A 14,431-nucleotide genomic window follows, 5' to 3' on the forward strand; every position below is an offset into this window, starting at 1 on the left:
GGCATAAACCAGAGGTTTATACCACCACTGTTACCCAGCCATTTTTAGTACATAATCTGTACCTAGCATAATAGCTTTAAAAATATCCTAGGTTACTTATACCTTGTCTAATCTGCTAGTGTGGTATAAAGAACATGGACTTTTTCGCTAGGAAGATATGGACTTAATTTTGACACAGTCGCCGAGTAGTTGTGGGATAGTTTGAGCCTATCAGTTATCCCTCTCTCAGCTTCAATTTTTTTTTTAATCAATGAAATTGGGATAAAATGGCTACCTTGCAGTGTCCTGAGGGATTAGCTGAAGTGTATGTAAAATGTTTGGTGTAGTAGGTGTTTATTAAACATTAGCTATTTCTATTATTGACATTTGTTTCAGTTCATGACCTTTCCCCGCATGGCAGCACTTGCTGACCCCCATAGGAACATATGCCCAAAGCTCTATCCCTTTCCTAGACGGGGGGATTGTAACTGGTTGACTCATTTAGAACAATGGGGACCATAAGCATACATATATTCACAACCTGATTTGATGGCACCTAATTGCAAAGTTAGAACCTAAAAGATGAGTGGAAATGAAAAACTGAGGTCTTATATTAGGGCTTCTTTGCCTTTGAAATTCTGTCTACAATGTCAGGTGATAGTCCCTTGTCCATTCCCTTAAACCAGTGCCGTGAGGGTCACCAGGACATTAGTACAGAACTCAGTACTGTTTTCCTTTCTCAATTCAGAAATCGTGCAGTGTTTGGCATGTCATCTACAAAAACACAGAGAATCTCAATCCCACTGGGGTAGAGAAAATCTTTGCCATCTGAATCCACCCTTGAATATGAAGATCAAATAACACAGACACAGAGAGAGCTCATTCATTTTAATAATTGAGCACAGTTTTGATAGTTCTTCCCAAGAATTATCTCCCAGGGTCCCCCCCCCCTACAACTATTCACACACAACATCTACAAGTATTCAAAACTTCATAAACATAATGTTGCAAAAGCAAAAGAAATATAAAAAGCCTTCATAGCTTTGAGATTAAAAACAATGCTTAATTGCTTTCTCAGTACCTGTTACTAAATACTAAATGCTAAAAAAGCTGCGCAGGCGTCCAGCGGCTGGGGACGAGAATGGAAAAGGAAGCTATCATAATGACAAGCGCTTTTACACTCATTTTTCATCTCATAACCAGGATAACACAGGGCAAATGTCTCTATTTTGGTAAATCTGTTGGTGTCAAAAATGGAAAACCCTGGAAAAGCATTTTTAGAGCAACAGTTGGAGTTGGTTTTACTTATGCCACACAGATGAGCGAGGGTCCAGATTCTCAGACTCCTTCTAACTCTGGTTCCCCCTCTGGCTCACACTTCAGTGTAAAGAACTGAAACTATGAACACAGAGCCTGAGTCACAGTAATAGCACAATAAAAATTTGTTGAATGAATGAACTGATATCTGGGGTGCAGTGTGAACAGGCTGGACCTAAGTTTCTCTATGCACAAACAGTCCTGGGACATTGCGGGGAGGCGACATTCGCAAAGGAAGACTGACTTGTCAGGACTGACCCTCCATGCCCTGGGCATCCTGGGAACCCAAAAGAACAACTGAGTTCTTACTAGTTCAGCCCAGTCCCCTGAATATGCCCACTCAGCATTAAATTTGTGGCCAGAATTTCAGATTCAATACCATACGTAATCAAAATAAAATGAATATGCGTATAGCTCCTGCAATTAAATTCAATACATACAAGACTTTAAGAAATCTGGGGTAGAAAGTGATCCCCATTCACCTACCCTTCCCTTTTGCCTTTTTTTTTGTTTTCTCTCACTTTCCTTCTATTCTCTTCCCCCTTCCCTCCCCTTCCCTCCTAACCCTGTCTTCTGCCCTTCCCCGTGCTCCCTTCTCTTTCTTCCTCATTATAGAAGTTGAATACCTCTAAATATCTGTGGCCCCAGAGGATATAACAAGTAAAGCTGTTTTTAGTTCCCAGAACTAGGAGCAGTTCTGAGGGGGAATAAAAATCTTCTGGCCACATTAACAGTGATTTAGAGACTCTCGAACTCACGGATATCCAGAACATTTTCTTGGATATGAATTCAATATCTACACAGTAAGCTAGGGATTTTAGTTTCTGGGGGTGTAAATTTTATCATGATCAGGACGATAGAACAATACATCGTTAGTTCCACCAGTAAGATCTATTTTGCTTGTGTATTTAAGTAAAACAAAGGATGGTGCTATTCAAAGCAGATGGGCCTATCAGATACATATTTGTCACAATTCTTAATTTCAAATTCACAAGTGCTGGCTAGAGAAGACCATTTCAGGCAATAAATCAGTTTGCATTTCTTTCATAGCATAAAGAGCAGGACTGAAGGGGCCAGCCAGAGTTATGACAGGAGTTCAGTTCTCTGCCTCCATCTCCCTTTCCTACATGCTTTATATAAGAGTGTTTGGACAACCTATTGGCTACTAACCTCAGCCTATTCTTTACCTTCAAGAGAATCAGGCTCCTTTGGTCAACAAGTCTCAGAAGTGATTTCCTCAGATAATTCTGTTTAAGGCTTTCAATTAATTCTACCCTGGCATTGTATGGTTCTAAATGTCTTTTCATTCATTCATTCATCCAGCAAACTTTCATTGAGTATCCACTCTGCCAAGCACCAGTGTAAATGGTGGGTCATGCATTAATTCCAGTCAGTCTAATAGTCTTTTGTAGGAGGAATCTCTGACCCAGTTAGGCTGCTGTATCGGTAAACCGGAGTATGCTGTCACTAGTAAGTGATGAATCACTCTCAGCATATATTACCTCCTATTTGGAAAATTTCCTTCGCTAGGACAATGACGATAACAAAGGTGACATAAAAGGGAATATGAATAATTATTCACCGGTTTGTTTCTTCTTTTGGGGAATATACAAAACTATTTCCAGGCAGCCTGGTATTGCTGAAAGATCACCAAACCTAGAGTCAGATGGCCTAGTCTCAGCTTTAATCTTAGGGAAGCTACTTCACCATTTTGAGCCCCCATTTTCTAATCCTAAAAACTGAGTCTGAGAATCCTTGCCCTACCTTTCTCTGGCATTACTGTGAGGAAACAAAATGAAAAATATTTATATAATTGCTCTGAAAACCATAAGGCTCCATACAAATGCAAATTTATCACCATTAAACAATCTTTGACATTCCTTTCAGGGAAAATCATCACATTATAGTTGCTTTTACTCTTTTTTTTTTTTTTTAAGGGGGCAACTTATATTATCAACTAGCATTATTCGGGCATTTGGTGGTAAAACCCGCATTTATTTCCTCATGGAAGAGACCAGTTAGAAATTTTCCTTATTGAAAATGAAATGCACTCCCCTGGGGCCAGAGTCGGAGTTGGAGATGCACTGTTTATTGAGGGTTTCAGCCAAAGCTTCCGGTCCGCAGAGGAAAACTCCTATTCTGGTACTTCGGGGAAAGAGAGAAAAAAGACAGTTTCAGGCTTTGGGATGGAATCAATTACAAAGCACGTGGAGGGATTTCCTATTGATTTTAGGCCTCAGAGCAGAGTCCCCTCTGCTCCTTTGCCTTTCCACAAATGACAGAGTTCAGGTTACCATGCAGGAGGGTGGCTTGGTCCTGTTTGCAGGGGGGCAGGGTGGGATGGCGGGGTGCCAGCTACTTCAAAAGGCAACTGACTTCTCTGAAAAAATGACATTCAAGCAATGTTTGCAGAAACTTCTACCACAGAGAAAATGGGGGTGAATTTGTGAGCCTGTGGGCTACTTCCCTTCAGGGCTCTGTGTCCCCAGACACTCCATCTTAAAATCAGGAACACACCCGCTTCAGGGACACCAACTCTGTTGACAGCTTGGTGTGGCTTCACCCCTCAACATTTGAGACTCTAAAGCCTTGCTACTCTAGCTGTGGTTCCGGACTAGTAGCCTTGGTGTCAGCTTTTTAAGAATGCAGATTCTTGAAGTAGGTCAACTGGGTTTTTAAATTGTTATAACTTCACACCGTTTTGAAATCTGCCCTATAAAATCTGTTTGGCTTAAATATAAAAGCTGTAACAATTTCTTCTTTGATGTGATGATTGTTTTTCCAATTTCTTGTTCACGTAAGATTTCAATAAAACTCAAAAATCTATTCAAAACCAAGAATGCAGATTCTTGGGCCCCACCCCACACGTACTAAACTGGCATTTTAAAAAGCTCCCCCAAGTGATTTATATGTTCATTAAAGTGTAAGAAGCAAAGGCATAGAGAGTGTATTTATGGTGATTTCTTGAGTTTGTCGTGTTCTAGCAAGATAGGGGATCCCCTCAAAGTTTCATGATGGCTAAAGCTTTAGGGAGGGCAGGAAGGACCTGGACTATCTGTCAACTTATGATCTAGGACCCAAAAACTATAAATGAAAGTGGGGACAGTGTCTCCTTAGTAATCAATATAAATCATGGTGAATTAATAGAAGTAGATACATGAGTGACATTTAGGAGCTGAAGGAAAAGAACTGAGTTATGGGCCTACTTGGGGGAAGCAGGGTTCAGAGAGTCTGAGGTGGGGCCTGGGAATCTTTGTTTGGAACTCTGCAGTCAATTTTGGTGTGATTTAAAGAATTCCTCAAAGTCAGAGATATCTAGAAACTTGTATGGGTGTGAATATAGTAATCTAGGTATTTTAGTTCCCAGAATATATAAATCTAGCCATGTTTGGGAGCTACTGCTTTATGTAGACCACGAGCCTCAAGAACACCTTGGTGGGGGAACTCCTTACTTGGGGTGTTGACTCCCAATGGTCTTGAACTCATTATCCCAGTTGGGCCGTCCATACAAGGTCTTTTGTTTCAGGCCTGTGATCACATCTTTCTCCTCGTCATGGTGCACAGCAAAGTGACTGGCCTGCAGGAAAGGATATGAGTTCAGAAAAAAGAGGCATGCTGTATAAACACACACAGATATACCTATATCTCTCACAAACCAAGCTCTAATTACCATTCTAACTGCATATATTTGAGGCAAGTCACCATGCCGGAAGCTAGAAGGTCAACACTGAACAAACTAGTTCTCAAGCAATTTACAGTCTAGAAAGGGAGACCTTGAGGTATAAACTTGGGCAATCCTATTTGGCGACTAGTGTACCATGAGTGCTGTAGAGGAGGCACAAATATCTCCTTGAGAACAAAGAAGGGAGGACGGGTGGGAGGATATGGGAAGCTTTCAGGGCAGCAGCATTTGAGCCAGACTTTGAAATGTGGGTAGGGTTTAAATTCTCTGTGTCACTGTTTTTCTCTCTGTGGTACATCTGACAGTCTCTTCTCACCCTAATATACCCCCACTCCTTTGGGAGAATCACTAAGAATTAAAACAACCACATTAAACTGCACTCATATTTTGGTAATGTAATGAGACATCAAACCAAGCCTAAAGCTAGTCTGTGTGTGTGTGTGTGTGTGTGTGTGTGTGTGTGTGTATAGAGTCATGTGTTGTTTTCTGTTACCATTCTAGGGGACCTCAGTTTGAACAACAGGTATCTTTTTTAATAAAAATGGTTAATTAAATTTATTTAACAAATCAGATTTTAAATTCACTGGATAGGGAATGGATGACGGGGACGGAAGAGGTTAAGAAGGGTGGTTACCCTGGTTTAATAATCCTGTAGGGACAAAGTTTTGCAAAGCAAAATAACTATTTTTCAATGCAAAGAAATTTGCCATTTTAAAAACTGTGTCCGGCTTTTGAAAAAAACAAAACTGCAAAGCAATTTACATATTATACATTTTTCCCCCGGGTTTCATTTTTATCAAATTTTGTTGTTTTCTTTTTAAATTGCAGAAGTGGCATCTTAAAACCACTTTTTCTGGAGCAGCAATTTTCATGTGTCCCTGGACCTACGTTTGCAATAAGACTTTCCTAAGACTTGGAGAATCTATGATAAGAAATAGGCCAAAAGCTAAATGAGAAGTCAGTTTTCACAGGTACCAGGTGCATGTGAAAAATGTCTTGGGTGAGGAGCCAATGTGTGGGGAGGGCCAGCTGAGACAGCTCCTCACTCAGGCCGAGAGTTATGCCGCCTCTAGGCCAAGTCATTAATGTTTGCTTATTTAGAAAGATGGTACCCCCCTAGGAATCGTTCACTTGTTTCTGAGTTTCTCAATCTCATCACTTTGGACATTTGGGACCAGATAATTCGTTGTTGTAGGGGCTGTCTTGTGAATTGTTATTATCTTATCAGTAATTGTAATTGTAACTGTAAATGTCTTAATTGAAAATTCACATTTTCATTGCTCAGTGTGTAAGGAGGGAGAGAGTATATATACATACACATATATGTACTACACACACATATACAGACACACACACACATATATGACTTTCATTAGATATATATTGATTTATTTACAAATGATAATCATGGACGACTGGGAGTGGCTAAGAGTGCAGGTCCTGGAGCATTTATTACTTGGATGCCCTTGGAGAAACGACCTAACCTGTTCGGGGCCTTGGCTTTCCCATCTGTAAAGTTTGGATAAGAATAATAGCTACTTCATAAGGTTGTTGTGAGGGTTTAATTAGACAATCTATGTAAACACTAAGAACACTGCTTGGCACAAGCATATGCCTAATAACTATTATCAGTTATTATGACTCCTTATTATATATTATGTATATTATAAAACACGCATAAATATAAATTAAAGGAATATATACACACATTTATGCATGTGTATACATATATATGTATATGCACATATATATATAAATGCAGAGAGAGAGAGTGAGCTGATTTTTTTTTTATTTTCTTCCCATAACATAGTAGATCATCTTGTCCACCTGGTTTGGATACCCCTGGTGGGGACATTGCTCTAACAAGGTCAAAGTCATGGCTTTGACTCCCTTGTAGGCTCTCTAGCTTTGACTTGTCCCACAGATACCAACTTTGAATCAAATATCAACAGTCTGAACGTATGGGGATGCTGAGTCAAAGTGAACGCACTGGATCGCCCGAACCCATCAACTGTTCTTAAAAACAGTACACAAGACACTCCAATAACCAAGGGGAAGTCGGTAAGCCCTGGGCACTATGGGAGGGCCCTGAGATCGGGGATCTTGTCCTCACCTGAGACTCATCCCAGCCAGTGAGGTAGATGTTGTAGCTGAGGAAGCCGGCGTTGTCCTTCTCCTGCATCTGGGTCTCCAGCAGCTGCAGCAGGTCTGCAAACCACTCAAAGGCATGTGTGTCCCGGCACAGCCAGTAGAAGTAGATCTGAGAGGGGGACAGACCATGAAGCAGATGGTATTTATTTTTTAAATTTTTTTAATTGAAGGACAGTTGATGTGTAATATCATAAGTTATAGGTATATAACAGTGATTCACAATTGTAAAAGTTATACTCCATTTATAGTTATTATAAAATATTGGCAATATTTCCCATGTTATACATTATATCCTTGTAGCTTATTTATTTTACACATGGTCATTTGTACCTCTTAACCCCCTACCCCTGTCCTGCCCCCCCACTTCCTTCTCCGTACTGGTAACCTCTAGTTTGCTCTCTATATCCATGAGTTAAGCAGATTATATTTAAATAGGGACTGATCAGCATTGAAATATGGATTTCTACCCTCCCCCCTCCACTTTTCCCTGCTGCTCAGAGTGCCTGGAAACATAGATTTTCAGAAAGCTCTAGATATTTGACAAACTAGCTCACGTGAACCTGCTCTGGCCTTCTCATGGCAGGGCAGCAAATAAATAGCTTGTTCTCAGAAATCCGTAGCTTAAGAAGAAAACATTAGCCCACCAATTTCCCTCTGGGTCTGCTCTTGCCCTCCCAGAATCCCTGGCTTCCTTTGACCAACAGGATCTAGATAAGCCGTGGCTGCCACCGTGCTACTTCCCCACCGGTTAATGGTAGACATCCCTGAGTTACTAGGGGAAAAAGTAGCTCTACCCAAACCTCCTCCACATCAAAAAGAGGGGAAAGGGAGGATGAAAAGTCAAGGTAAGCTCAATGTGCCTATTAGAGGTTATCTCTGCAGTTATTAGAATGACTCAAGCTTTATTAAAGATGTCCTTTATCAGGCAATGAAGCCAAACTTACATGTGACCAAAAAATCCCCTAGGACTTTATTCTGAAGAGACAGCCATAAGAAAGTAAAAAAATAAAAGTGTTATGAAAGGACATGTCTCCTGCCCTCCCCGTGTAAATAAATGTGCTGGGGGCTGGAAATGGAATCTATCTCAATATCTAACATAAGATGATAGAAAAATTATTCTATGTCCTCTCAATGGAACATGAAGGAATCATCAACAATGATTATTAGCAAGTTTGTGACAACACTGAAAAACACTATATGTTTTCAGAAAAAGCAGGACATGAAATTATACATACTCAATATTTACAGCTTTCCAAAAATATGTAAACATGTGGGAAAATATTGGAAGAGAATTTACAAAAAGGATAACTATTGGTTTGGAGTTGTGAATACTTTCTATTCCCAACTCTCTTCTGAATTTCTAGTAGTGCTATACAAATACAGAATATTACTGTCAATAATAGGCTTCCTTATCTAAAACTATATTTATTTATTTGTTTGTTTATTGTTTTGGCTGTGCCACACGGCTTATGGGATCTTAGTTTCCCGACCAGGGATGGAACTCGCACCTTTGGCAGTGAAAGCTTGGAGTCCTAACCTCTGGACCGCCAGGGAATTCCCAGAAGCACCTTTAACTTATCCAAGAGCCCTTCTGTGAGAAGCCTGCCTCTCTGAAACCACCCAAAACTTGTCTTCACTTCCCCCGGTCTCTGCCAGCCTCTGCCCTGAGGCTTCACTTGGCAGAGTGTGGTGACAGCTCCAAGCCCTCTGAAAAAGGAAAGAACCTACCTTTTTGAGCCTTAGGTTGGGGGCTTTATTGCAATATTTGTACCAGACCGACTTGAGGATGGATGCAAAGGGCGTGACCCCAATCCCTGCTCCCACTAACATCACCACCTCGTAACTGAACACATCTTCACTGGCAGTGCCGAAGGGCCCATCAACAGCTATCCTGGAGGGAAGCATGGAGGGAGATGGTTACACGGATGTCTTGCTCTTCAGAGGACGACAGGGCACACATTATCACCGGGGGTGTGCAATATGTCGCTTCAGACTGGGACAATGTACTGATGGGGCACTTTCTTTTGTGAGATAGCTTTCAAGTAACCAACTCAGTATGAACCTCGGGGTTGGAAGTAAGAAGAGGAATTTTTAGCTAACCGAAAATATGTGGTAACCCTCAGGGGTATTTTTTTCATGTCCCCACCCCTCCTTCACCCACAACACACACACACACACACACACACACACACACACACACACGTACACACACGTCTGTGTCTCTTGTCAGGGCAGCCCACACTTGAAATTCCTGCTTACATTGCACATTAAAGTGAGAATTTTCCACATCATAAAATCTTATAAATTTAATATCTCCACTTCTTGTTGGTCTATTCACTGAGTTATTTGACAAACTTTTCTTCAGCATCTACTAAGTGCCTGACGCCGTGTTAGGCGTGTGGGAAGAAGGAGGCCAAGTGAGTAATATCTGGCATTTACCCTCAAAAAACATACACCAATTAATTTTAAGTATAGCTTTGATTGGAAGGTAATATACCTTGGCCTTGACCCTCACAAATTTAAAGGCACTGGGGAATATCCATGATTAATATTTGATTCAAATATTTTATGTTTCACATAAGATTTTAAAATATATGCATAAACACACCACGTATATAAAATGGGGAACACCGAGAGAGCTCCCTAGATTTGTAGAATCTGTGTGGTTTTTTTTGTTTTGTTTTTTTTGTTTTTTTAATTTATTATTTATTTGGGGGTACACCAAGTTCAATCATCTGTTTTTATACACATATCCCCGTATTCCCTCCCTTCCTTGACTCCCCCCCCTCGAGTCCCCCCCACCCTCCCTGAGAATCTGTGTGTTTTGTCAGACTCAGGAGCTAGTAGAATGAGAGATGAGAGGAGTAAAACTATTTAGTGACATTTTTCCTGAACTCATGCACCTTCGGAATAGATGCTTTGTACTCACTTTGGTAGCTTCCAGGCATCTTGAAACTCCTGCTTATCACAGCCACAAGCTTTGAACAGTCCCTCTGTCCAGTCCCCCACGATGCGGATATGGATGCTAAAGAAGTCTTCCTCAGGAGCAGAGGTCAGGGTGAAAGGGTGCCACTCCAGCTTGGATACCACAGGGCACTTGACAAAAATGTATTGGCCCACCTCCATCTTGAATCCCTTTTTCTTCATCTGCAGCTCGATGGTTTTGAAAGGGTGAGTGACCACCTACGGAACAAAATGTGTCTCTGGAAATGACCCTTTCCCGCAGTACTTGCCTTCTCAGTGTCTATATGGATAAAGGGCTGAGCTAAGATGCCCCACCCAGGTCCCTTCTTCAGGGCCAGCACAGCAGTTCTTCCAGCAAACGTGTCTCTCACTGGGAACTGCCCTCGGCTGTAGTCCATGGCCAAGAATGAGCTGATGCAGGATCCCAAGGCCTGGCCCTTGTCCTCACTTTGGGACAACTCCCAGGGGCATCCCAGCTCCAGCACTTCCTCTAGGATCAGCTGAGGCTGCAGTTGCAACCACTTCGAAGGCTAGCAATTTCCCTCTCCCAATCCTGCCTTTCTTTTCTTTTACAGGTTCATCTCCTGAGAACCCACCCCATAAGCCTTCTGCATGCAGTTCTCTGTCTCAAGAGTCTTTGCCAGGGAATCCAACCTAAGACACTAGCTTACTGTGATTTCTTTTTTCTCTAAGAAGTCAAGGCAGTTGCTAGAAACAGGAAGAAGAGATGGTTTCCTGCTCAGCCTTCCTGTCTCCCCAGGGGATGATCAAGAGCCTTAACAGCTGGATAGAAGCAGGAGACCCTTTTGGCTAGTAAGAGCAACATCGCCCAAACCAAGCCTGGGCTTGGTCCTAAGCTCCACTTTGAACCTGCCTGATTCCATGCATTGTTTTTACATTTCTCCCTACCTGGGGAATACACCATCCACCTCTCCCAAAGCAAGGCCCCACCCACCCGTTGCCAACCTCGTTCTCCATGTACCTGAATGTTCATAACAGCTTTGTTTACAATAGCAAAAAATTGGAAACAGTCCAAATGTCCATCAACTGGTGAGTTGGTAAATAATTTTAAAAAAATAGGACACACAAAAATGCTTTCGTTGTAATATAGAGAGTAATATACTGTTTCTTTGATGATTCCTGAGATCCTAGAAGGACTTTATATGTGCAACTGAAAACAAACCAAGGGACATCAAAGGAAAGAAAAATCAATAGAAAAAAAATAGCAGCTTCCTACTGTTGACTGATATTGATGAGCTTTTCTTTTCCCCAGTGAGGAGGAGTAGGAGAATAGAAAATCCTTTTAAGAAAAATTGCCAAACACTTCCAAAACTTGTGATTCCAATACAACTTATATGACAAGGCTGCAGCCAACTTCCCTACATCACTGAAATAAGGAGGTGTAAAGCTTCATTTTGAAAACAGAAAACACTGATGAAAATGACTTTGCAAATTATGTTGCTCACGTTGCAATTGTGTGTGGGTGAGAATGATTTCTACCATATTGCAGTTTTGCAACCACAGGGAACATTGGGATAGAAGGGAATGAAATGCACTAGTGGACACATTGTCACCGGAATCCTTTGGATAGTACCTTGTTTCTGATGTGTGTTTACGTGAGAAGAAAATGAAAAACTATTTCACAGGAAAACAAGTTTGCCTTAGAAATAGGCTTAGGGGAAATACTTGTCTGGTTAGTTTGTTCTAGTCTAGTAAGGGAAGTTTTGTGGTAGCTCTTTTTGCTGATCTCTGGGCTTTTTCTCATAGTACAATATAAATGTCATAGAAAGAGAACTGTTGTGGCTTCCTATATTTCAAGGTTTCCAATCCCAGCTGGACTAACCTTACTATGATCTTCCATAGAGGCCAAGAAAGAAGAGCTAGGAGCGGTGGACAGAAAGATTCTATGTGTTTTGCAAAAACAACCCATGGTAGGCTTTTGGTTAGATACTTTTGAGCTGAACTGAATTAAATTTTATTTGATAAAAATAGTCTTGTCTGATGTTTCCTGAAACTGTAATAAGGCGATTCCACTTCTATTTATTTAGTTGGATATTTATTTATTTAGTGATAAGAAGCAGCATGGACATGTGGGGAAAAAACCACTATATACTTGAAGTTAGCGGACTCAATTCTAAATTCAGTTTAGTTATTAGCTCGCTTGAGACTTACAGTACATTAACTCTGATATTCTGTGACTACAGACAAAGCACAGAGAAGGAGGTAAAGAGGACCTGGGAAACTATTTCCATGTCAATCAGACCTGCCCTTGGTTCCCTGGTTCTTGGGCATCTGAATATTTTAAGGCTCAGTGCATGACCTTTTGAACTCACCTCTTTTGCTTCTTTATCTTAACTAATCACATCATCACTCTATGCCCCTCCCCTCCACACACACACACACACACCCACCCACCCACACATTCATTTACACAAAATATTTGGGTTCATTTTTCAACAGAAAATGTTAACTTCTAGTTTCCCCAATTAAAAGGCCCAATCATTTGATTATCAAGTTAGGTACATTGAAACAAACTGTAGGTCATTTCTCTGCCCTAAGTTTAATCAAAAGAAACAGAGTAAACGAGAGATCTGACAATGATATAGAGAGCTGGATAGACTTGTCCATGATATAGTTAGATAGCATTAGTAATTCCTAAACCAGCCAATACCTTGGTGATGACCACCTTCTGTTGAGATCGCCAAAACCGTACCAACCTCTCACAGAGATACAGAAACATGGGACCCACTATCCATTTCCAAGTCTGCAATCAGAGCAAACAATGAAAAAAGGATGTGTTAAAGGGTGGTAGTTAATAAAAGATTCATGGGAACAAAACATTTTAGAAATCAAGTTAACCTTTCTTGGCTTGTTGAAATATTTGCTATTAGATTAGTAAATTTCTTCTATAAAGGAATGCATGTAAATACCTAAAGTTAAAATAAATTTTTGAGCCAGTAAAAATGAACATTCTCCTTGGCCACATTGGGGAACTACATCTATAGTATGAAACTTTCCCAAGAGGAACTGCCCACAAGAATGGGATTTCCTCCTATTGTTGCAATAGGAGTTGCAACAACCCTACAGAGCAGAGTAAGGCTGGTTTCGGAATTAACATTTCTCTAAAGGATAGCATTTCAACAATATCATATTTTTAATGCAACATTGCAATTACTTTCTCTCAGTCATGTAGTCAAAGCTTAATTCTTCACCAGATGAGAAATTTCAGGCAAAAATTTAGCTATTTCTCCAATACCCTGGCAAGTTCTAGAAGCTATGCAATGCACTTGCTGACTAGGGATAGACCCCAAGATTTTCAGCTTTCTCTAGAGTCCCCTCTTGTCAGAATCTGCAGTGTTTCTGAACACTGGAATTACCCTGTGGCATTATTGGCTGTACATAAACATTTAGGCCAAACAGATCTATCCTGGGATTCAGTCAGTTAGGTTCCTAGTTGAATACCTGAAGTACCAAAGAATTTTAGAAGGCAATATCATCTAAAATGTGACATTCCAGAAGGGATTCCAAGAGGGAAAAAAAATCCCAGAGTGCTTCCCTAGTCTCGTCTATGATTTTTCTTCGAAATTTTTAAAGAAAGTTATTGTTAGAAGTTGAGAGCACCCAAATGTCCTTATCTCCAGCAAAAGTTGAAGAATATGTGCCTGGAAGTCATAAATGCTCTGCTACTGGCCTTCATTTTCATGGGACACGTTTTTAAAGCAGTCTCGCATCATCCATCTATTTCCTGGGGGCCACCCGGCACCCCATTGAATGAAGCCAGGTCTTGGACATGGCCTCTAATCTCCCCTGAAACCCAGGAGCTCCTCTGAGGTAGGTGCCTGTGAAGGTAGTAGCACTCTGACTTCAGCTGTCTTCAAGGAAATGCGCCTTATAAGAGGACCCGCAGTACAGTTCCCTTTTAATCCTTTCTATTAATGTCTGCATGTAGTGGGGGTAGTTCACTGATGTGTCTGGTTGCTTTCATTAATGAGCAAGGATGCTGAAAGATGTTAAGTCCCCAGACAGCATGCAGTTTCTAGAGGAAGAGTACTCTTCTATTAGGAGAGGAGGAAAAAGGGAAGGAGAAAATGGGATGGGAAATTTGCCTATATATTATACTGTGTTTAAGGACAGAATAACCATCCTGTTCAGAAGCCCTGTACAAATGTTGATTTTTGCTTAGTTTTATACCAGTGCTAGCATAATAACCAATAAAGTATATTGCTTGCCAATGGGGGGAAAAGTATGAAGAGCACAGTGTCCACTTCTCAGTCTATGGAATGGAGATATTGAGAATAAACAAAATGGAGCTCTTCAGAGCTCCCAACGAAAGGTAAA

At 40.9% G+C, this 14,431-nt stretch overlaps 1 protein-coding gene across 2 annotated transcripts in view; it reads right to left on the reverse strand.

Annotated features, from left to right (window-relative positions):
• Positions 1-991: 991 nt before the first annotated feature.
• Positions 992-14,431, reverse strand: part of LOC130842524 (cytochrome b-245 heavy chain) — a 33,137-nt gene continuing 19,697 nt past the window's right edge. The window contains exons 8-13 of one of the 2 annotated variants that reach the window (XM_057719182.1): positions 12,765-12,857; positions 10,059-10,312; positions 8,858-9,020; positions 7,092-7,238; positions 4,749-4,873; positions 992-3,441 (exon numbers count right to left, since the gene is read on the reverse strand). In XM_057719182.1, the coding sequence (XP_057575165.1) occupies positions 3,315-3,441; positions 4,749-4,873; positions 7,092-7,238; positions 8,858-9,020; positions 10,059-10,312; positions 12,765-12,857 (909 nt within the window). In that variant the 3' untranslated portion in view covers positions 992-3,314. The remainder of the gene's footprint in view (positions 3,442-4,748; positions 4,874-7,091; positions 7,239-8,857; positions 9,021-10,058; positions 10,313-12,764; positions 12,858-14,431) is intronic. The other variant, XM_057719183.1, reaches the window with a different exon arrangement.

The sequence above is a fragment of the Hippopotamus amphibius genome, chromosome X, assembly GCF_030028045.1.
Source record: "Hippopotamus amphibius kiboko isolate mHipAmp2 chromosome X, mHipAmp2.hap2, whole genome shotgun sequence".
NCBI lineage: Eukaryota > Metazoa > Chordata > Mammalia > Artiodactyla > Hippopotamidae > Hippopotamus > Hippopotamus amphibius.